This window comes from Microdochium trichocladiopsis, assembly GCF_020744255.1.
Source record: "Microdochium trichocladiopsis strain MPI-CAGE-CH-0230 chromosome Unknown B0I36scaffold_1, whole genome shotgun sequence".
NCBI classification, from domain to species: domain Eukaryota; kingdom Fungi; phylum Ascomycota; class Sordariomycetes; order Xylariales; family Microdochiaceae; genus Microdochium; species Microdochium trichocladiopsis.
The window spans coordinates 3,191,769-3,213,375 of NW_025763544.1; the positions used below are offsets into that span (position 1 = coordinate 3,191,769).

The 21,607-nt window shown below is 56.6% G+C and overlaps 9 protein-coding genes across 9 annotated transcripts; 4 read left to right on the forward strand and 5 right to left on the reverse strand.

The window, feature by feature from the left end:
- Positions 1-167: 167 nt before the first annotated feature.
- On the forward strand, positions 168-1,418 carry B0I36DRAFT_357854 (4-hydroxybenzoate polyprenyl transferase; the record flags this gene model as incomplete). The annotated part of the gene is made up of 2 exons (XM_046157864.1): positions 168-185; positions 384-1,418. The coding sequence occupies 2 exons, from the start codon at positions 168-170 to the stop codon at positions 1,416-1,418; spliced, it is 1,053 nt and encodes a 350-aa protein (XP_046018632.1).
- Positions 1,419-1,562: 144 nt separating this feature from the next.
- B0I36DRAFT_311029 (40S ribosomal protein S23-like protein) lies at positions 1,563-2,948 on the reverse strand. Its single transcript, XM_046152324.1, has 2 exons — positions 2,256-2,948; positions 1,563-2,049 (listed from the first exon to the last, which is right to left on the reverse strand). The coding sequence occupies exons 1-2, from the start codon at positions 2,512-2,514 to the stop codon at positions 1,871-1,873; spliced, it is 438 nt and encodes a 145-aa protein (XP_046018633.1). The 5' UTR covers positions 2,515-2,948; the 3' UTR covers positions 1,563-1,870.
- Positions 2,949-3,348: 400 nt separating this feature from the next.
- B0I36DRAFT_232773 (uncharacterized protein) lies at positions 3,349-4,314 on the forward strand (the record flags this gene model as incomplete). The annotated part of the gene is made up of 1 exon (XM_046149170.1): positions 3,349-4,314. The coding sequence occupies one exon, from the start codon at positions 3,349-3,351 to the stop codon at positions 4,312-4,314; it is 966 nt and encodes a 321-aa protein (XP_046018634.1).
- Positions 4,315-4,540: 226 nt separating this feature from the next.
- B0I36DRAFT_232842 (rhamnogalacturonate lyase) lies at positions 4,541-6,568 on the reverse strand (the record flags this gene model as incomplete). The annotated part of the gene is made up of 1 exon (XM_046149178.1): positions 4,541-6,568. One exon carries the CDS (start codon positions 6,566-6,568, stop codon positions 4,541-4,543), a length of 2,028 nt encoding a protein of 675 aa, XP_046018635.1.
- A 620-nt stretch (positions 6,569-7,188) lies between these two features.
- B0I36DRAFT_311031 (uncharacterized protein) lies at positions 7,189-9,753 on the reverse strand. Its single transcript, XM_046152325.1, has 3 exons — positions 9,290-9,753; positions 7,811-9,219; positions 7,189-7,750 (listed from the first exon to the last, which is right to left on the reverse strand). The coding sequence occupies exons 1-3, from the start codon at positions 9,397-9,399 to the stop codon at positions 7,311-7,313; spliced, it is 1,959 nt and encodes a 652-aa protein (XP_046018636.1). The 5' UTR covers positions 9,400-9,753; the 3' UTR covers positions 7,189-7,310.
- A 3,751-nt stretch (positions 9,754-13,504) lies between these two features.
- Positions 13,505-14,138, reverse strand: B0I36DRAFT_233498 (uncharacterized protein; the record flags this gene model as incomplete). Its single annotated transcript, XM_046149233.1, has 2 exons — positions 13,505-13,773; positions 13,865-14,138. The coding sequence occupies 2 exons, from the start codon at positions 14,136-14,138 to the stop codon at positions 13,505-13,507; spliced, it is 543 nt and encodes a 180-aa protein (XP_046018637.1).
- Positions 14,139-16,437: 2,299 nt separating this feature from the next.
- B0I36DRAFT_371176 (uncharacterized protein) lies at positions 16,438-17,596 on the forward strand (the record flags this gene model as incomplete). The annotated part of the gene is made up of 3 exons (XM_046159992.1): positions 16,438-16,618; positions 16,687-16,900; positions 16,990-17,596. 3 exons carry the CDS (start codon positions 16,438-16,440, stop codon positions 17,594-17,596), a joined length of 1,002 nt encoding a protein of 333 aa, XP_046018638.1.
- Positions 17,597-18,563: 967 nt separating this feature from the next.
- Positions 18,564-19,627, reverse strand: B0I36DRAFT_357861 (putative peptidase family-domain-containing protein; the record flags this gene model as incomplete). Its single annotated transcript, XM_046157865.1, has 3 exons — positions 18,564-18,605; positions 18,689-19,128; positions 19,201-19,627. The coding sequence occupies 3 exons, from the start codon at positions 19,625-19,627 to the stop codon at positions 18,564-18,566; spliced, it is 909 nt and encodes a 302-aa protein (XP_046018639.1).
- A 1,110-nt stretch (positions 19,628-20,737) lies between these two features.
- Positions 20,738-21,555, forward strand: B0I36DRAFT_344306 (uncharacterized protein; the record flags this gene model as incomplete). Its single annotated transcript, XM_046156247.1, has 4 exons — positions 20,738-20,852; positions 20,940-21,102; positions 21,166-21,333; positions 21,399-21,555. 4 exons carry the CDS (start codon positions 20,738-20,740, stop codon positions 21,553-21,555), a joined length of 603 nt encoding a protein of 200 aa, XP_046018640.1.
- Between the last annotated feature and the right edge of the window lie 52 nt (positions 21,556-21,607).

Here is a 21,607-nt window from a genome sequence, read left to right on the forward strand (position 1 = left end):
CTACATCAAAAAGTACCAGGCCCACCCAGAAGATGCTGCCGAGGTAATATGTCTCTTTGAAGAGGATAAATAGCGAATAGGTCGGTCCAGAATTCGTGATCAATGGCTTTGGATGGCTCCGACTGACGAAAAGCGGCGGAAGCAGAGGCGCCCGGGAGACTGTGAGGATGGCGGCTCAAGGACTTGTCCGTAGATGCCTAGAGTCTCGTCTAGTACGGTTCAAGTTGACTCAACCTGGACATGTCAGCAGGACTGGTCGTTGTCTGCAGCACACTTCTAGCTGGCAACCAAGCCAAAAGAGTTCGATATTTTCAAATCCAAAACACCAAAGATCAGTCCCTGCAGCCGTTCCACTAGTTGCGCTGCGAAGAGCATCTCATCAGACGACGCCGGCCTCACCCCTCGTGCCTTCGCCAACATTGCTTGAGCCCTACTCGCCTCCCACGACTGGCATACTATCATATCTGCCAACATCATGGGTTCCTTATGCCGAGCTTGTCCGTCTGGACAAGCCCACAGGAACATACTACCTGTTCCTGCCCTGCCTCTTCAGTACCCTGCTCGCAGCGCCACTCGCCACCCCGGTTGCACCACCGCTCGCCGTCCTGGGCACCTCGCTGCTCTTCTTCAGCGGCGCCCTGATCATGCGCGGTGCCGGCTGCAGCATCAACGATTTCTGGGACCGGAAACTCGACCCGCACGTCGCGAGGACACGTCACAGGCCAATCGCCAGGGGAGCCATCACACCCCAAGCAGCGCTGGTATTCACGGGCTTCCAGTGCCTGGCAGGTCTCGGCATCCTGCTGCAGTTTCCCTTGAGCTGTCTCTACTACGGAATCCCCAGCTTATGCCTGGTAGTGATGTACCCGCTGGCGAAGCGCGTGACGTACTATCCACAGGTCGTGCTGGGCTTTGCTTTCTCCTGGGGCGCCATCATGGGATTTCCGGCTCTCGGTGTCGATCTGCTCGCGAGCACACCGGCCTTGACAGCCGCGGCGTGTCTTTATGGGAGCAACATCGCCTGGACCGTGCTCTACGACATGATTTATGCTCACATGGACATCAAGGACGACAAGAAGGCCGGCATCAAGAGCATCGCGCTCAAGCATGACGCCGAGACAAAGAAGGTGCTGTCGGGCCTCGCGGTGGTCCAGGTTGGGCTGCTGGCGGCGGCAGGCACGGCGGCGGGCGCTGGGCCGGCGTTCTTTGTTGGAAGTTGCGGAGGTGCCGCGTTGTCGCTCGCGTGGATGATCAAAAGAGTCAACTTGAAGAGTGTCAAGGATTGTTGGTGGTGGTTCGTGAACGGCTGCTGGATCACCGGAGGGGTGATTGCTGCCGGCATGGGACTGGACTACGTCTTGGCATACTTGAAAGACCCGACAGAGGTCGTGGGACAGTCGAAAAAGCTGGCCGAATAATGTTAGAAATGTACGAACATGTAAGAGTAGCACAGTCATCAAAAGCCATTCGCATTCACAATCTTGGGAACGTGACACGGAACATGAAGGCGACGTCATGTTGGCCATTTACATCGGCATAGCAAGCAGCAGAAGTCATCAGAGTTCGTCGGCAGACAGAAGATCTCTATTCCTCGTATCTTTCATATCCCGCCATGGTATTCGTGTTTTCAGGCTCACGACCAGACCTTTTTTTGTCTAGGCCGCAACCCTATGAATGCCGATGAAAAATCAAGCAAGCCAATATCAACTCCGCATTTGCCCAGTTGAGAAGAAAAAAACCATCCATCTTTGTTGACATTCGTGAAGATGCACATCGTAGTCGTGTTGTGGACCGTTGTGTTGGGGTAAGAGGTTTCTTTCATTCGTGTTTTTCCATTTTTGTTTCCCTTTTGCTGTGTCGCGCACAACGTTTAGGATCTCGGCTTCTCCTTCTTCTCCTTCCACAGGGCCAGCAGACCGACACCGGAAACCTTGACGACCTTGAAGCGGACACCGGGAATATCACCCTTCGCCTTGCCCTTGCGACCGAAACCGGCGAGGAGGACCTCGTCGTTCTCGTCGACGAAGTTCAAGCAACCGTCGTTGGGGACTGGGAAGCGCTTAAGTTAGCATGATGGTCATACACAAATTTTCTCTCGTTTCGGGCCATGCAGTGGTCGATCACATCCTTCCCTTGTCCAAGAAGCTTGACAGTTATTCTCTCAGCCATCTTGGAAGAGCAAGGACCCCCCCCCGTCGACCCAACAGCATGACCATCGTACGACCTGGTAAAAAATCGAGATCGGGGTATCGTACCGAAAGCGGTGACCTTCTTGCCGTTCTTGATGAGCTGAACACGGACACACTTCCGGATAGCGGAGTTGGGCTGCTTGGCCTCAACACCGACCTTCTCGAGGACGATTCCCTTGGCGTGGGAGGAGCCACCGAACGGCGAGGACTTGAAGGCAGTGCCGAGAGCACGCTTCTTGTAGGCAAGATCGGCCCACTTCTGCTCCTTGCGGTTGAACCGCAGCTTGCGGGCGGCGTTGAGACCTGAAGGCTTTCCCTTACCCATGATGGCTGTAGAGAAATCCAACAAGTTAGTCAAGGCTGATTAAAGCGCATGCGCGGTGCGCGATGCTTGTAGCGAGATCGTGTGTGTATATCAATTCGTCGAAGCGCAGTATCCCGATATTTGTTGTGCATGCGAGGTGGAAGCGACCAAAATCAATGGTGCGGTGTTGGTCGTGTTCGGTCTGGGTCGTTCGTTTGAAGTGCTCGAGATGCGAATGTCATTGAGATACGTCGAGGCGCGACCGTGGCGATGATACAACACAGCGGAGGGAGAGCAGCACGAGGGTGTAGACCTACCGACTTATCTGGGTTGACGTGATATGGTTGGGTGTTGTCGAAGAGTCGTGCGTCTTCCAGGCCAGCGTTCGTGTGAAGTTGGGAACCCAGGCAGTTGATTTTTGCAGGAGTCCACCTGTTGCGGGCAATGCGAAATTGTGTGGTGCGAGCAAAAAAACCCTGATGTGGCTGGTGCCACTCTTTTTGGGTGAACTGTGGCTCCGCGCATGTGGCTCATGCTTATGGTCTCCACATTGATGGTCCAGGTCCTGTGGATTCTTGGGGGCTGGGATAGGACTTTAGGACTCGTTTGTCATTAGGTAAGTAGCTGGCCTTGGCGGATCATGGGCGAGCCTACCTACCTACTTTAGAAGGTACCTTAAGCATCATATGCACTTATCGCCATTGTCAACGCAATGTCCCTGTGGTGGACTCCCAAGGCGCGACTTGTTAGCTGGCAACGCATCCAATCAGCAACCTCAACGACATCCCTACATTGCATTCCCTATGCAGCAGCACTTTACCTTTGCAACCTGAGATCATCCCCCAAGATGTAGTCATGTCTCAGGAAAAGCCAAAGCAGACATTGGCCAAGCCTCGTGAACCCCCGCCTGCATTGTTCTTGCACCCGTCTCCAGCCGCCTCCCATGTGTCTCTCCCTGGCATCGCGGCTGCGACAGGCGGCGCGAGCCACGCCTCCGGGTCGGGCGTGGCGTCATCAACGGAGGCTCCGACAAGAATGTCCCTGGAAATCGGCAGCGCAAGCCGAGGTGGCGGTCCCATAGCAGCACCACCTCTTGGAAGGACCGGCTCGTTACTCAACCCTCGCAACAACATCGCCGGCAGTAACAGCACAGGCATGCCTCCTCGCCTCGTGAGTGGCGAGTCGTCTCGCGCCACAGACAGGACAGATGCGTTATGGGCCGAGATGCAAGCAACTCTTGAAGAGGCAGAACTATCCGCGACTGGGGGCACACGTGTATTCGGACCAGAGCATGATCGCAAGCTGGCAGAGCTGCGCATGGCCCAGATTGCGCTCGCTCAGGCCTGGGCGCGAAGCGAGGCGGACGATGCTGTCACGGAGAACAACTTGGGCGAACCGAGCGAAGTGGGCAATCTCAAAGGCGCACTTGGCGACGTGGGCATTGCCGCCGCGGCTGTTGGGTTAGGTGGTAGTATCATCCCACCATCTGGCGTCGGCAAAGCTGGACCCAGTGATGCTACGGATGGTGGGAAGAGCACGGTCGGAAGCGCTAGCAACCATCCCGGCAGCAGCGGTGGCCCTGGAGGCTTGAGTAGCAACATGCTTGGCGGCAAGCTCGAAGAGGAGACCGAGCGTGACATCCTTCTGGCTCGGAAGCGGCGCGAAGCGAACGACAAGTACTTTGGCCGTGTCGACGATGGCGTGCGGGACGTCGTCGCAAAGCTCGAAGAGGTTGCGCTTGCCATGCGCGCCGTCGAGCAAGAGACTCGTGATGTGTGGGGAGACGAAAGCATGGCCGGAAGCATGGTCGTGAGGGATTAGCTAGATCTCCATCACTGCATTCGGCATGACTCCGTCCTGGACGTGATCAAATGGTGTCACAATCCTCGTCATTTTCAACTTGGAGAGAACTCCCAAAATGGCGAGCTCGGTGCAACGGAGTGCGATCTCACCGAGTCTGAGACTGTCCTCAGCGAAATGGCCCTCCTGCACCTGACAACATCCTCAAACTAATTGCAAGCCTCGCCCTCACACTTCCTGGATTGTTCTACGCTAGCTCAAATCTCAAGGCATCGTACTGTACATATAATGCATCAGGCAACAGTGCTGTCTCCGTGTTCGTGGCATTGAAGGGCAGGCTCAAGACCAACTCATTCCTACCGACCTTCAGTGTCTTCGTGGCATCAAACACAAACTTGTGCTCGGTATTCTGGCAGATGACACTGCTTCGGACACCACAAGACCCGCTGCGCCAATACGGAATTACCCACGTCTGCTCAAGTCCGCCTGTGCCGGTATTGAGGGCTACCGTGTACGGCAGATTGCTGTACTTCTCGCCGGGCAGTTGGCCTGCCCATTTATTGTTTCCATTGGCCGTCTTCGTGCCGGCAAGCTGCACTGTGAGTGTCGCCGTGCTAGTGTTGAGCAGTTGCTCTTCGGTCAGGTCAAAGGTGACGGTCCAGTTGTTGATGTTGGCCGTGTAATACTTCGGCGGACCAGGCCTGATGTAATTCGCCTGCCCGGGATAGACACCCCAGTGGATATAGTTCCAGTCTAGGGCAGCGTCGCTCTCGCCGATGTGGAAGTTGACGCCGCTCGGGAAATCAGTCGGAAAGTCCCACTTGGCCCAGTAGATCCTGTACTGCTCCGGCTGTAACGGCTTCGACTCATCCAAGGCATACCCGTGCCGGTACTCGCCTGCTGACTTGTCTGGCGTGCCGATACGCCAGATCTCCTTGCCCGCAGACTCTTCGGTCCATGTGAAGTGAGCTACTGTCTTGTCTGACGACTCAGCCATGGGACCCTGCCTGTCTCCAATGACATCGACATCGTCCTGAATGAACCATCCAAAGACGTCGTCTGCATACACAGTCAAGCGGTAGGTGCCCTGCCTGACTCTGGGTATCTCGATGTCGCCTGTAGCTGGATTGATCTCTGCCCAGTACTGCAACGACTCGGGCCGGAAGACGTTGAGCTGGAAGTCCTGACCATTCTCCGACAACACGGCGATAGGCCGTCTGGATCCCTCGGGCAGCTCGATGTTGGCCCTGAAGGTAGCCCGCTTACTGGTCGGCGCGTAGTTGGGCACATAATGTGCGATGCTGTCGTAAAACTCGGCGTTCCACTCCGGTCTCGCATACTGCACCGCATCAGCCCTGAGCTCGGCTAGCGTCGTCCCCGGCGCGCCCTTGTTGAAGTGGTAGTACTGCGGACCCCAGGTGCGGTCAAAGCCGTGCGTGATGTTGGGCACGGGAGCGCCATGGTGGCCGGAGACGAGGTAGTTGTACACGATGCCGTCGACGACGAGGTCCGAGTGCAAGGGCCCTCCGTAGTAGGTCTCGCGCGTGTTGTGGACCAGCCAGGCCCCGAACGTGCTGCCGTCTGCCGTGGTCGAGCCGTCTGCGTACTGGCCGTGGACGTCGTGGTCGCGCCACAGCTCGGAGAACGTGTACTTTGTGAAGAAGTCCGAGTACTCTTGGACGTACCCGTCCGACGTGGTGCGCCCGAGGTAGGTCGTCGCGTCCTGCACGGTGACGGCCTCGGCAAACGCCCGCTTCGATGGCAGCGACGCCCAGTTGCCCTCGCTGCTCGACATGTGCGTCCAGAGGTCCGTGTTTGGCCGGAATAGAGTCCGCAGCTCGCCAAGATCTCTTAGCAGCGGCTTCGATTCGTTGAAATACGTCAACCGGGAAAACATGTGCAGGCCTGTCTCGCCTTCGCGGAGGAAGATGTACTGGTACAAGGACTGGTTCGTGGCCGCGAACGTGTCGCCCATGATGATGCCGCCATAGGAAGTGCCCGTCGAGTCCACGCCCTCGATGAGCTGGAACCTCTTCGCCGTGGAAGACCCGGGCGTCCATGCGCCGCTGGGCGTGCACGAGCAGTCCAGGTACGGTCCTTTGCCGGTGTTGCCGGACACAGGCCCAAGCAGGTCCTGCGATTCGAGCTCGAGGTCCGTCACTTGTCCGCTGCTCTTGCTCACCGCGACGTAGAGACGGTCATTTTGCAGGATGTATTGGGTTGCTGTCTCGGTGGCATTGAGGCGGGCTGTGGTTCGGGCAGCCAGAAGAGCCATCTTCAGGGCGAACGTGGCCCAGGGAATATGTAAGAGATGCATGGTGGCTGATATGGTTCCTTGGGATCTTGTTGCCTCCCTGTTTACGAATATAGCAATTTCTAGAGTGTGGCACTCCCGAACTGGCGACAGATTACAAGAACAAGAAGGACAAAGTCCAATAGTTTATGTCAAGAATTACCCTAGCGTGACACCCTCGACGATACTAAGCAGGCCGCCCCTCGTCGTGTATTGAGAGTTACCGAAGGTAATAGACTTCCCCGGCTCGGTGCAATGATCCTACGAAACAACCCGACAGGGCCATGATGCTCTCCTCTAGCGGCGACCCATGCGGGGAAAATGGAGCTCGCATAGGTCCAAAGTTGCATTCCTGTATCCATGTCAGCCTATTTGGGAAGCTGGGCAAGGTAGAGCCATTGGCCTGCTTCCGTTCTGGTTTAGGCTAAACATGAGCTCGATTCGGTCCTGTAGCATTTATCACCTTTAATGCCTTGGGAACAACAGTTAGTTGCGCATGGCAAGTCCATGAAGCACTCTTTAGTCGCACTTGGAAAGTGATGGCACAATACTTTGCGAAATGGACACTGGTGTTGTATGCAAACTAATTTTTTTAATATTAAATCTGCAACATTAAATGAAATGTATATGCTCGCTGATTCGACACCGCATCGCTAATCTGGTGCTTTGAATATGTGTTAAAATAACGAAAAAAAATCGCTGTAAATGCTAAAGTCGACTTTGATCAAGTCTTTGTATTCAGACTCTTCTTTCCTAGAAGCAGTCCCGCGGCCGGACTCAGGGCAATAACGCCCGGATCCGACGCATAGTACAGTGCACCCGCAATGGTGCTGGGGTCAATTGGCAGATGCGGCCAGTGCATGACGAACGACGACGCCAGCACAAAAATCATACAGATGAGAATGGCTACAGTCATCCAGGTGAAGATGAGGTGGGTGATGCTGGTCTTGACCATGCCAAAGGGGATGTTGAGTAGCATGATTGGCATGAACTCGGAAACGAGCGAGGCCAAGGCGACGAAGAACAGGAAGAGATCCCGCCGGTCACGGGACAGGGCCGAGCGCATCGCGCTGAAGACGTTGGTGGGTGGCGTCATGTGTAGGATGTCGTCGGCGTAGTTGTTCTTGCGACCGAGGACTTTGTATGGGCTCATGAAGGCGACGGCTAAGGCGGATATTAGTCTTTGCGAATTATCTGGGGAAGTGTCTTGCGGGAAGTGCTTACCATGGAAGGTGGTATTCCAGCAGAAGGAGACCAGTACTCCAGCCGCCACGAACAAGAACGCCAGAAACACCTGGCCTCGAGAGCCGGCAGTGCCGGCGGCGATCTCGCCGCCGCCGACAATGTTGTAGCTCAAGATGCCAATGAGCAGTACACAAAGGAATAGCAAGAAGAAGAATCGCCCCGTCAGATTAAGAATCGAAAACGGAACAGTATTGCCCTTGGGCAGTAGGCGGTAGCGCCGCCTGATCATGCCTCCAGTCTTGCCCTCCTTTCTCAGCGGTGTGGAAGTCGAGTCTGATATGCCGATAAGGATGCCGTACTTGAGAGATGCGTTCTCCAGCCAGTAATCGAGGATGAACGGTCCAGGTCCGAGAGCGGTAGCCGCCTGCGCTCGAGTGATCCGGCCGTCTACCTCGCGCAGTTGCAAGAGAAGCGTTCGAATGTCTTGATTCGTGCTGACGCCGAGCATGTGATGTATGCTCCAAGGGTTGTAGGAGACGCCAGTGCGCCACCTCAGGAGCATCCACCCTGCAACAAAGGCGCCCAGAAGAATAAATGCGAGTACTGCTATCGAGACTCTTGCTAATATGGGGAAGACGGCAATCCGGGTGCCACAACTCTCGGCAGCCGCAGCGGAGCAGCTGGATCCAGTGCGAATAATATGAATCGCGCCTCCACTGAAAATCGTGAGGATCGCGCTCGCAACGACCATTGAGCCTGTCACTGCGAGCAGGTACTGTCCTCGTTTGACCATCTTGAAGCCTGCGAGGAAGCCCCCCATTCCAGTGACGGGAAAGCACATCGAGTCCGTGGTGGGTGCACCGTTGTACAGCGTGAGAGCATGGAATGGAAAGTAAAGCCTGGCGTGGTGATCGAAGAGTCGGACCGCCATGGACAGCAGGGCAGCAAGCATTGTCGGGACGACCAGGCCGAGGAAGTAGTTTCCTTCCGTAACCGTTTCCAGGGCTTCCTTTTGCGAAGCTGGGGGCTCAACTGTATTTGCAGGCGCGACGACAATGACAGCAGACGTCACGACAACTGGGGCGTAATAGGTAAGCGTCTTCGTCGGCACCCCATTTGCTCCAGTCAACGTGGTCACAACGGGTGTGTTCGTGACACCTGATGTTGTCGTCCCTGTTGGTTCACCTTGGGCGTTGGTCAAAGTGATGACTGTCGGTACCACATAGACTAGCTCCGTCTTAGTAGGGCGGCCCTGAAAGTCTGTCAGGGTCGAGGACACAGGGGCAAAAATGTGGTCCTCGGTAAGAGTGGTGTATGGTACGCCATTCGAATCTGTTGACACAATGGTGACGGGGACGAAGAGTCCTTGGAAGGGATATGTGTGGGTGGGAATGCCCAATGAGTTGGTTTCCGTGTACGTGTACGTGCCCAAAGTGCCTCCGGCATATCTGAATGTGGCTTCTTGTCAGTCGCTGTTGGAGTAGTTTAATGTAGTACACAAGAAGAAAGCAAACTCACTGTCCTCCCATATCGATGGTTCGGCGTGTCGATGAAGATGCCGCTGGAGCTTCGCCAGAGGGATCAATGGTGGGTTCAGGGTGCGAAGTGTCGGTTCTGGTCAAAGTCATAATAGGAATCGCGTCTGGCAGCGATGGAAATGGCAGGGAAGGAGAGCCTGGTTCCTGGGAGCTGCTTGATGCCGCTGGAGGCTGTTGTGTTACAGGGTCCGCGTTCGCAGGAGGTTGATCAACTGGGGACTGAGGCGGCTTCGGTGTCGGCTGGATCGGCCCTGGCGATGGAGGATTATTTGGGACTGACGCGCCCGGGTGTTCTGTAGGTCCTGCTGGTGGCGAATTTACCGTAGTAGTTTCTTGCCCTCCTGGAATTGGAATCGGCCAACCCGGCCATCCTGGCCCATCGTTAGACTTGGTCGAAACGTCTGATGCTGTGGAGCTGGGCCCAGACGGCGGCGTCAATGCTGGTGGTGTGACCGAATTTTGTGGTGGCACCGGCGGCTGGTCAGTTGGCCTGGGCGGCCCCTCTGGGGGTGCGGTTGTTGGAGGATTACCGGGAGGGCTGGGCGGGTTTGGTGGTTGATTTGGCTCGTCAGTCGGCCCAGGTTTTGGGCTCGTGGTAGTAGTGGTGTCCTGGTTTGGGGGAGGTGGCGGCCACGGCCACCAAGGGTGATCTGTTGGCTTTGGTGGACCGTTGGTCGATGTTGAGCTTGTGGTCGGGGTCGGTTCCGGGTCAGGTGGATGGCCGGGCCCGCCGCCAGGAGGTCCTCCTGGGCCACCAGGTCCATTCGTGGGCGGCGGCTGAGTGGTTGGAGGCTCCGTGGAAGCAGGTGGCGGAGGTGTGCTTGATGAAGGAGGCTTTGGAGGTCCTGGCGGCCACCCGGGCCAACCACCTCCGGGATTGTTTGGAGGAGTTTCTATTGGCTTGGCAGATGTTGTTGAGGTACTTGACGCAGGACTAGTGGTGGAACTCTGTGCAGGGGGTGGTACTGGAGTGTCCACGGGAGGGTCCACGGGAGGGTCCACGGGAGGCTTCGGCGGCTTAGTTGACGAGCTCGGCGGAGGTGGTGCTGAGCTTGAGGAAGAGTTCTGAGTTTCAGTAGGACCGACGGACGTTGTGGAAGATGAAGAAGCCAGTGATGTTGAAGAGGTGGTCACTACGGGCGGGTTGTTAACTGGTGGGTTGTTAACTGGTGGGTTGTCAACCGGGGGATTGTCGACTGGAGGGTTTTCGACTGGCGGATGGTTGACTGGTGGGTTGTTAACTGGTGGGTTGTCAACGGGCGGATTGTTGACCGGAGGAGTATTGACCGGCGGAGTATTGACCGGCGGAGTGTTCACTGGCGGAGTATTCACTGGCGGGTTGTTGTTGACTGGAGGGTTGTTGTTGACTGGAGGGTTGTTGTTGACTGGAGGGTTGTTGTTGACTGGAGGGTTGTTGTTGACTGGAAGATTGTTGTTCACTGGCGGCTTGCTTGGCGACGGACTAGGAGGTGTAGGCTGTGAGCCTGAGCCAGCACCGTTATTGCCGTTGTTTCCGTCCTCGACGACTGGTCCAGGAGCTGGTGTTGACACTACCGGGTCGGCTTGTGTCTGAATCTGAGGTCCATTCGCAGCGTTGAGGACAACACCGTGATTGCCACCATCGGTGCTGTCTGTATTTGTGCCCGCGGCAGCTGTGGGCGTCGGGGATGCTTCCAAGGCGGCTCGACGTTGAGGGTCGACCACCCAGCGACCATAGCGATCTTTTCGCAGTCCCAAAGACCTCACTACCCGCGCCAACCCCACGTCAGTCGGGGCAGTCTTCTCATTCGCATGGAAGTAGCCATCAGCGCTGGTCGTGGTCCCGTCCGGCAGAGTCCGAGCCGCAAACTCAGTCAGGCCAATCAAGGCGAGCACCACCACCATAAAGACCAACGTATACCACAGCCGGAGCGCAAAAGGCTTGTAGTTGGGCCGATCTTTCGGGACCTGCTCCTCCACGAAACCCTGGGCACCCTTGTACCTGGTATGCATGTGGCCGTATGCATCTCCATAGGGGCCGTACTTGTCCTCGTCCTCGTCGTCGCCGTCAGGCTGGGCCATGTTGAACGCAACGGCTTTTACTTGGACTGCGGGTTCCACCGCCTTCTGTGGTTCCTCGTAGTCGTGGGCGATCGTGGGCGCCAGATATCCAGTTGGACCGTAGTAGCCACCATATCCCAGATAGTCGGCCACATCGAGCTCGGCATATTGTTGCGACTGGACTGGCTGATAGCCGCTGCCGCCGCCACCACCACCACCGTTGCCGGCTCTTCCTACTTCTCCTACAAGCGTCTCGTCCGAGGCAGCTGCTGGAGATTCTCGAGCACTCGGGATCGCGCCGTGTCTTTGCTCTTGATGCAAGGACTCTTGTGATAATACATGCTGTACTTGGCTGCGGAACCGCTCCCTGGGAGAAAGTCTGGAGGGGACGACTTGTTCCTGTTCCCTGGCGGATTGCGACTCACGTTGCCACTGTGCTATCTGCGCATCCGGCACGGCAACACCAACGCTCTGCGCGTTCTCGATCTGCTCCGCAACCTCTTCGTCCTGGGCAACTGCGGCGAAGCGCCGGCCGCCGTCCCGGCGCGGCCCACTCGGTAGTCTCATCGTCGGAGGAGCTGGATCGGCGACATAATCCTGAGCGAGTCCACAAATCCGCTTTGTTGGTTGGCGAGGAATAGGTGCACACGGGAGACTGTGATGTGATATTGAACGGCTTCAATAAGTGTATGCAGATGTCGCGGATCGCGGTGAGGATGGAGGTGTAGGTAGGCCGCCTAATGAGGGACAGTGAATGAACAACCACCACGATGGTGTCAGCAGTCCCGCTTGACAGCGCCTCCCCATTTGCAAGGGCGAGCAAACGACATGGTCCCGGAGGGGGAATAAGACTTCTAAATTGGGTGTGGCTCAGATGGCAAGGCTGCGATGCGACCTTGGCGACCCACGGGACGCGGAGCCAACATGCGCGGGAGGTGCATGGCCTGCCTCTGTCGACAGGGCCGACTGCGCCGTTGGATCCTTCAAGCGGCCAGGATGGGCATGCGGGAGGCGTTGGTGCCTCTAGATGATAGTGGTCTGGGCCGGGGCCATTGCTGCAGTTGGTGTGCCCGCCGTCGAATCGGAGCCTCAGGCCGTGACCAGGGTCCTTGTGTCAGGCGTGGCTGTCGAACAGCCGCCCAATCATTGTCAACTTTGGCTGACATGATCCAGCGTTGGCCCCAAATAGGGCAGCAAGGGGTTCGTATCTGCCCAATCAAGAGTTGCAGGCATTTCTGCTCCTCCCACAACCAACTCCATCCCACATCCCCTGGTCCACATGAGCTGCTCTTCTTGGGCGGCGGTGCGGGCAAAGCTGTCAGGCCCCGTGCAGTTCTGCCTGCATCCAGCATAATTACTTCATGGCTGTTCACTTCGCATAGCCTTGTGATGCTTCATAGCCTCGTTGCGAAATCTCTGAAGCTGTTTGGCGCTTTCTTTCCCTGCGTCGATTATTTTGTATCCAAAGGACAGAACGCGGCCCGAGCATGCCGGGACTGATGCTTTCATGTCTAATATTGGAAACTACCAAGGCACTAACCCAAGCCCACTCATGATAAGGAAGCGTAGTCCTATCAGGGTGACAAGCGAGTCCAGGGCTGCGCAAGGACAGTCCACGCAAATATGTCAGTAACAAGGACCTGACGGAATGTTCTCCGATGGGCAAAACTCTGGAACTGATTGATGCACAGGCCCCTTTCGCACTCGTGCGAAACGTCCAAAGCGGTGCGCGCCTCTCAGCTAGGAGCGATCGCGCCTGTCCTCGTTTTTTCGAGCCAATCAGTATGCCTGTCGATCATGGAAATTAGAAAGCGGTTTCCAAAAGTGTCAGCACTAGCATACACCAGGGCCCTGGGGGAATCCACTTTGATGATACTCAATAGACGCTCGTTCGCCCACGTCTACGGCGTAGTGCAGGGCTAACCGTCGGATGTCCAGGGTAGCAGCGCGGCTGAGGTACCCTGCCCCTGTTTGTTATTTGATCCGCTTCGATACTGGCAAGTGCTGTCATTAGAGCCTGCGCCGTGACAGTCAAGAGGTAAAAACAACTGGCTGGGCTTTAGTCGTGTAATTGCATGACACCTATCAAGCTACAATTAATACGCTCGCTGCGCCCTTGCGGCGAAGCTCAGCCAGGGATGCGCGATTCTGTAGATTACAAGGCGGCAGCATCAGCTGAATCCTTGCCAGCTTCCAGCCTGGCGGCCTCGCGCCGAAGGAGGTCAGCCTTGAAGCGCCGATAAGCAGTCTCGATTCTTCCTTTCCTCGCAGGGTCCTTGGAGACCAGCCTGGATGCTGACCAGGTGCCGACCAGCAATCCCAACTCCCCACCAAAGATTGTCCCTCCGAGGCCGAAGAAGAAGTACGTCGCCACGTCGCCCCAACGAGTCGGCTGCAAGTACGGAGTTATGTCCGGCACAGGCTCTGTCCGAAAGACACAGTAGTTAGTTGACATCATCTGGCGGTTCTATGGCACACGACTGCGCAGGCTTTACACCCACAGAAAGGTCCTTACCTGCTCTGCCGTCGGCGAATACAACGTGGGTGGGCTTCTCTGCGGCACGGAGTGCATTGAACATGCTGAGCCGCACCTTGCGAAGGCGGTAGGCGGCGTACACACCAAGGCCGAGGCCGACCACGGTGCCGATGGTGGTGGTCAGGCCGACGCGCTTCGAGGCCTTGACCAGTGCATTGCGGTCGGTCGGCTCGAGGTCATGCTCCATGTGCTCCGCTGCGAGTTTGCGGTACTCATCGTGCTTGGGCGACGGGCGGAATGCGGCGATTGACATGGTCGTTGGGATGGGTGGCCTGACTCGGGCGCAGGCTTGTCTGGTGGTGATTTGGCCCTGTGACACAACTGCGGAACGTGCAACTGACGCCTGGAACTGAAAATGCCGGTTGTCTTACTTTTTGCTGTCAATGGAAACTACCGTAACTAGACTGCGAATATCTACTTATTGTTGCAAAGCCAAGTATGGATGGGGACGACGTGCGAAGCAATGGCAGGTGCGGATTGAGTTGTGCGATGACATCATTGCCGCGTCAGAAAATGTGTTGCTCCGCTGGGTTCCGCGTGCAGCACGTAGCAACTCCTCTTGACGGCGACGCGACATGAAGACATCGTGGAGAGCTCGGGTGCAAAGAGTCACAATGCTCAATCCATGCTGTCATTCGTGCGCGCATGCAGCATATTATCGCACGTCAGCGCGGAGTAGCGGTGCTCTGATGACATGTCTGGGCGTCCGTATGAGCCGATGGGCCACGGCACAAGGTCCGAAGGTGATCCATCAGCAGAGGCCTTGCATAGCAATCGATTCTTCAGAGAGCCACATGGAATTCCCAAGCTCTTTGTGCTGATGGCGACCAAGTTGCTCTTTAAGTGAGTGTGGCCAAACCATCTGTGGACATGAATGATGCCTGAGGCGACGAGCGAGCTGACTGAGCACAAACGGCCTCCCACCCACTACTCTGCACGAGGTCGGGCAATCCTCTCGAATGTGATGTGCCAGAGCCACAAACTCCCGTTCTGAACACCCCAGCCATACTCGAGGCGCCCCGCCGTCCCCAAGCAAATCTTCACGGAGCCATCGTGATCCGAAATATCGATAGTCCCGCGACGTTTCCGGATCAGAACAAGCTCTGCATCCACTGGTCTCAGCGTCATGCATACGTGATGACTACTCCGCCGCGTGGAGGAAAGAAACAATCGCGTCGCTGCAGGGACCGCGACGGATGGCACGTACTCGCCGTTGTCCAGAAGAATGTACACTCGGACAGTTGGTCATCCGCGTCACGCTGATTGGACAGCCACCCCACTAACAGCCGGCAAGACGCAGTTCCGGCTATCGGATTGCCACGCACAGCCCTACGATCTGGCTGTCCGCCCATCGGGGATGGTTCACTAGCGTGCCCAGGTCGCAAAACCTGATCCCGCTAGGCTCTTTAGGCCAGGAACCTGGGGGATGACTTGCCAAAAAGGGAGCTCGAGCTGCGGCCGCATGTGGAGAGCCCTGTCGAGCTCTCAAGCTCCCAAGCTCTTCAGGGTTAACCCAAGCCCAACAGCCGGAAGGGCAGCTTCCCGGGCTTTCAGTGGAGAGGAGACCTGGGTTGGGGACCGGGATGTGACAAAGACGTACTTGGAATACTTCCATTGACCAATACGCAGCCGCCGAGGACAGCCCAATATCGTCGCGTTTGCTGGAGTGTCGCCCGTTTCATACGAGCAGCCTGCCGCGAAACATCTCGATTTATCGCAAGCAAAGATCACCGTGGTCTTTTGTCTTGACTCTAAACGCAGCATTCCTACCAGAAAGCTTCGAAGTATGGTGTCGTGACGGAGTTGGCATAGCGACGGAAAATGCCGTTGCGTCCATCTCATTGCCAAGGGGTCGAAATCACTCCCACCGATGCGTCCCCACGATCAGTAAACTTCCAGTCGTCGAGATCTTGATACGCCAACCTGCTTGACATGGGCCCTGGCACCTGGAGGGTTAGTGTCCGAGGGCGTCCTTGCTGGAGTGCATGCTCCATCACGAGGTACTGAGCAGATCTGCCGAAGGTTTCGTGCTCATTTCAGCAAGTCGCCACCTACGACAACATCTGCCAGACCGGTATATCGCGCAGCCTAGCTCCGTCCGACTAGCTTGGCACCAGCACCTTTGACACGGATCGTCAACAGCTACTTGACTGCTTCTCCTGAGCTTGAGGGGCCCTGCTTGCATGGGTACGCGTCCGTTAGGTCGCCGGAGATGCGACATCCGCTGCAACTGCCATCCGTGGCTGTCCAGATCGGGCACCTGAGACTCCTTGTTTGGCTAGTTTGCCCGTAGCGTGCCTCCCCCATCGACATGTACATGCCACCTGGGGAAGGGGAGATTGGCCAAACCTTGGTGTGAGCAGTGTCATGAAGCTCAAGCCGTCTATGCGGTTCAGGTGACTTGGCCCTCGCAGGCATATCGGGCAGCAGAACTCGAGCTCCCTCATAAGGAGAACATATGCCATTCCAACCCTTCCACGTTTTTCTCCCCTCTCTGCCTCACACTTCATCAGAGTTGACCACCAGAGTAATCATCATTAACCACTCTCACTATGCGTTACTCTAAGACGATCGTCGCAGCTACTGCTGCCTCCCTCTCGGGAGTTCAGGCCCAGCGCCCTTCCAACACGTCCATCTGTGACTACTACACTACGGCACTGCTTAAGAACAACACTGCCGAGAACCAGGCCACTCTTTTGACACTCGTCGTCAACACCGTCGTCATTGGCAACTGTAAGTCATAGCACTGCGGATAAATCATCAACAGTGAAAGGGATTCGCTGACTCGGATACAACTTCAGACACTCAGCCAAACATTGGCCTCAAGGTTCCCGGAATCCTTGCCCCTGGCACTTTCAACGGCCAGGAGGTCAACCTGCTGCCGTACTTCAATGGCGAGCTTGCCTCGTCAAACCGCGGCGGCGATGTTGGTGTCTCTGTGAACTTCCTCGACGGCGGCGGTGCCGCTCCCCTTATGGAGAACAAGCCTGCCAATGACAACACCTCCAACCAATAGTACGCATCTTCTCCCCTAAACACGGACCGCGGCACTCGTCCATCTTTCAGCGATCAAGCACTTTCTAACACAACTCACTCCAACACAGCTTCCTCCTCACCCACCTGTACCAGTTCTTCGGCAGCCTCCTCGGCTGCAGCATGCAGGGCATGCCGGGCTTTGCCGCCTACGCGGCCGACCCGTCCATGTACGACGTGCACAAGTTCATGGCCCTCGACGCCGCCGAGCTCGGCTACTTCAACACGCAGGTTGGCCTCGCCGCCGCGTCGTTTGGCGTCACCCAGGCCGACGCCGAGGCCGTCGGCATGGCCCTGATGAACCTCTTCGGGTACCGCTGCAGCCCCCCGACGACCGTCATCCCGGCCCAGGGCGCCCAGCTCCAGGCCATCTGCATCGCCGAGGACTGCCCCATCGCCACAGCCAGTGCGACCTGCAGCGCGTACTCGGCCGTCGTCGAGCCCTCGACCGTCGCCTCGTCGGCCATGGGCTCCGCCACTGCCTCGTCGTCGTCCGCGATGATGACGCACAGCGGCACCGCCTCGATGCCCATGCCCACCGGTGGTTCTGCTACCATGTCCATGCCCACCACCACCAAGGCCTCGGGCACCGGCGCTCCCATCCCCACTGCCGGCGCTGCCTCCAACGGCTTCAACGCTGCCGCCGTCATTGCCGGTGTTGCTGCCTTCATGCTCTAAATTGAGAGCTCCTGTGTATTTCCAGACTTTTCGCGCAGTGTAATGTGCAGCAGTTGTATACAGCAAATTATCTGTAACAGGGGGCGTCAATGACGCCGAGCAGGTGGAGGAGGTAATGGGGTTTGTGCTGAAGAATATACGCGCAAGAATGCTGTAGCTCAAAAATCAAGATCCAATCATGGAATCGTACTTTCAAAATACTTCTCAAGTAAATAACCTGTGCCTTTCCATGCCACCACAGCTCCTAACCTGAGGTCACCACCTTGCAGCATAATAACAGTGTCCTTTTTTCTTTTCTCCGCGTAACTGGATTTCATGGGGCGCTTCATTGTCAAAATCCGTTCCAGTATCGTAAATCGACGACACTGTGCTCAAACGGTTGATGAATCCTCTACCCCCTTTTCATCTTTACAGTGTGGATAGTGAGCTATCGTATTCCTCGTGACTTTTACCGCAAGCAATACGAAGCTCAGAATTGAGACCGCGGAAGATGATGAGTTCGCGACCATTGCGGCAGTGCCTTGCGCCAGAAAGTCAGGACATCAGCATATAACTTGTGCAAAACCGCCGGCTGAGGCTGAAGCGGTTGGAAGTGTGTGCTTGACAGGATGGACTTTAAAATCCCTGCACGCCACTAACCGTGGCCGGCTTTTTGGAAAAGGGGTAAGTGAGCTTCTCTCTCTCTCTCTTCACACACACACACACACACACACACACACACAGTGCTCATCTCATTTATGAAAAAGTACCACCGGTCAAAATAACATGGTCTTGTCACAAGTAGGTCTGAAAATCGACATCGTGGAAAACGGAACCCCTTTGTATGAGTCGTGTCTTTACATTAAGTCATTACGATGCAGCTGGCTCATGTGTTGATATCTACCAAGATACATTTTTCCTCCGCTCTATATTGCTAGGCATGCTCATATTACCGTGTCTATGGACCATGGGGGACGTATGGTCGAGTTCAAGAGCAGTGCACAACACCATCGGCATGGGTGTGGCACTCCTGGGAAGCAAAGTTACGTTAGTACTCTGTAGCTATGGACTATTGCTTGAAGGCAAGCTTGATAATGCGTGACGGGGACTTACAGTAGGAGCAGCGCTCGTCTGCGAGGGAGCCTCAGTGGCAGTCGCGCTCGGCACGGCGGGGGCGGCTCCGGTCGAGCTGGCTTCTTCCTTGAGGACGCCGGCGCAGCCCTCGCCGGGCAGCGCAATGTCGTACGCGTAGACGTCGAGAGCAAAGTACTGCAGGGAGTGAGTGTTGCGGACGGCCTCGGCCGGGTTGTCAATTGCGAGCTGGAGGCACTCGGCGTACGTGTCGGCGTAGTGCTCGGCGGCGCCCTCGCCAATAGTGGGCACGTGGAAGAGGCGGTGGATGAGGTCGATGCCGAACTGGGTGTTGAGCTTGCCGTTGGCGACGTCGTAGCCAAAGGCGCACAGGGCCTCGATGGGCTTGCGGGTGGTGAAGGAGAGCGGGCAGATGACCGTCTCCATGGTCGCGTTGGATCCACGCCAGTGACCAGCCCAGCCTGTGTCTCTCGTGTCAGTGCATGGATTGCGAAGGAGAATCTTAGTTGACATTCAAAGACTGGGACGCCTACCATCCTGGCTGCAGTTGCCATCAATATCGTCGCAGCGGAACCACAGGCCAGTCTTGTCACCGTTGACAATCTTGTCATACCAGCCAGCGGCCTCAGCGGTAGGCGCGCTGCCAAAGTACTTGACGTAGTGGTCGGAGCTGTTGCCGAAGCGCAGGATGTGGTCCTTGGCGTGCTGAGCGTACTTCATAGCATCCGCGAAGCCACGCTTAAGCTGGGCCCGCTCGGTGGCATTGCAGGACGGGTGGATGGGCACCTCGCGGGTCGCACCGGCATCCCATTGCCATGCGGTAGGCTCAGAGCTGGTGGCAGTGACCGTCTGGGTGACGGTCACGGCTTGCTCTCTCTTATTGCGGAAGCTACCAGCCTCAGCGACGCTGGAACCAAGGGCCAACAAGGCAGTGAAGGAGTTGGCGAAGGAGAACCGCATCTTGAAGATTGAGAAGGGGAATGGATCGAGAAGTGACACAGGACTGCGAAATTGTCAAGCAGGACTCTCGGGGTTCTCAGGGAGGTAGAGAGGCAGAGGACAGGATGCGAGGGTATTCAAGCGCTGTCTGTGACCAGGAAGGTGATCTTGATGCAGATGTAACCGGCGACGGGATCTGCTTTATAGCAAAGTTGGTCGTGCCTCATTCAGAGAGATCCCGCTTCTTCTCGTCCCGACTCGTGCTCCAGACCATTGTAGCTTGCCAGGCCATCGTGCGCCACGCCAAAATCTCCTCAGTAACCCTGCTGGATCATCGTCATTATTTCGCACGCGGGACTCCGCTCGCCGGCCTGCTGAGAAACATTGATCCTGGAATAATCGCACGTCGTCCTGGCTGGTTCCGGGCATCCACGGCCGACGTCGTCAAGGATTGCTTCTTGGCAAGCCTACTAGCCGTGGAAGGAACCGCCGATGCCAAGAGTGGCGAGCAGTAGTGCAGGACCTGGCTGGCGGAGCCACCGGGTGCTGGGTTATATCAGACGAGCAGAGGCCTGACTTCACGGAAGCTTGTTGTCCATCAAGGTGTTTCTGTGTCCCACTTGTCATGCGTTGGCTGCGGAGTGGCTAAGACGGGCTGTTATTCGCCGCCGGCACGGTGACGGCTTGGCAGACACCCTGATGGCCTTCCAGCACAAACCAGTCGCCAGGCAGGCACTTGTCTTTCTTCGCCCCGGGACGATTTGGCCCGAATGAACAAGAATGGAATTATTGCGAGGCTGGTGGCGAGTGACTTGTGACTTGTACCTTGTGCCTTGTCGGCGTTGCCCGACGGTCCCAGGGTTGGCAATCACATCTTGCTTGCACAGGCAGAATACCGCCAGCCTCGTGAACAGGAAGCGTTCGTTGCTTGGCGAGCACTAGCCAAAGGCCAGGCGGAAACAATCCTTGGCAAACAAGGATTTTCATGTTCAATGAGTGTTAACTGCTTATAAGTGTGGAAAGCGCGTGACCAGTCTCAACCTCTCCCAGTTTCTCACTCACCATCGCTGCACAACTCGTCGTCTCGCCTGTCCGCACACTCGTTGGCAACCAGTCACATTAACCGCAAACATGAAGACTTTCAGCGCTACTGTCCTTGCTCTCCTCGCCGCCTCGTTGGCTGGCGCTCAGACTCTGGCCCCTAGCCCGACTGAGTCCATCGGTTGCGAGCCTCACGGCGACCACTGTAAGTTTTCTCTCAATGGCGGCGAAGTCTTCGTCCACGACGCCGCGCCAAGTCGGCAGGGTTCCGGTGTTGACTTTGTCCCTGCAGGGCACTGCGATGGTCCCGCCAGTGCCACTGGTACTGCTGGTGCTGTCACCACCAGCACCCATGACCACGAGGACCACGACGATCACGAGGACGAGACTGGCACGGCATCGCTCGCTCCCAGTCCCACCGAGTCCATCGGGTGTGAGCCGCACGGTGACCACTGGTAAGTTCGAGATTGATCCTTACCCCTTGCAATTGAGTTGCCAACTTACCGGACTGATGGCAGGCACTGCGATGGCCCGGCCACTACCACTGGTGGCTCAGTTGGTGCTGCGACCACCACGGCTTCTCACTCGCACACGGATGATGACCACACCGACCACGCCAGTGGAACCGGTTCTCTGGCTCCCAGCCCGACCGAGTCCATCGGTTGTGAACCCCACGGTGACCACTGGTACGTTTCTGACTCTGCAAGTTCCATGACTGATCTGTACGCTTGGCTGACTGGAATTCCTGCAGGCACTGCGACGGCCCTGCTTCCACTAGTGGTGCTCCCGTCTCGACCCGTTCTTCCACGGCCACTACGTCGTCCACTGTTGTTCCGGCGGCAGCCGGCGCTGTCATGCTCAACAGGGCTGCCGTAGTTGGTGGCCTGCTGGCTGCTGTTGCCTTGTAGATAATGATTAGATACCCCCTCGGCTAAGCCATAGTTCAAAACCACAGTTGGC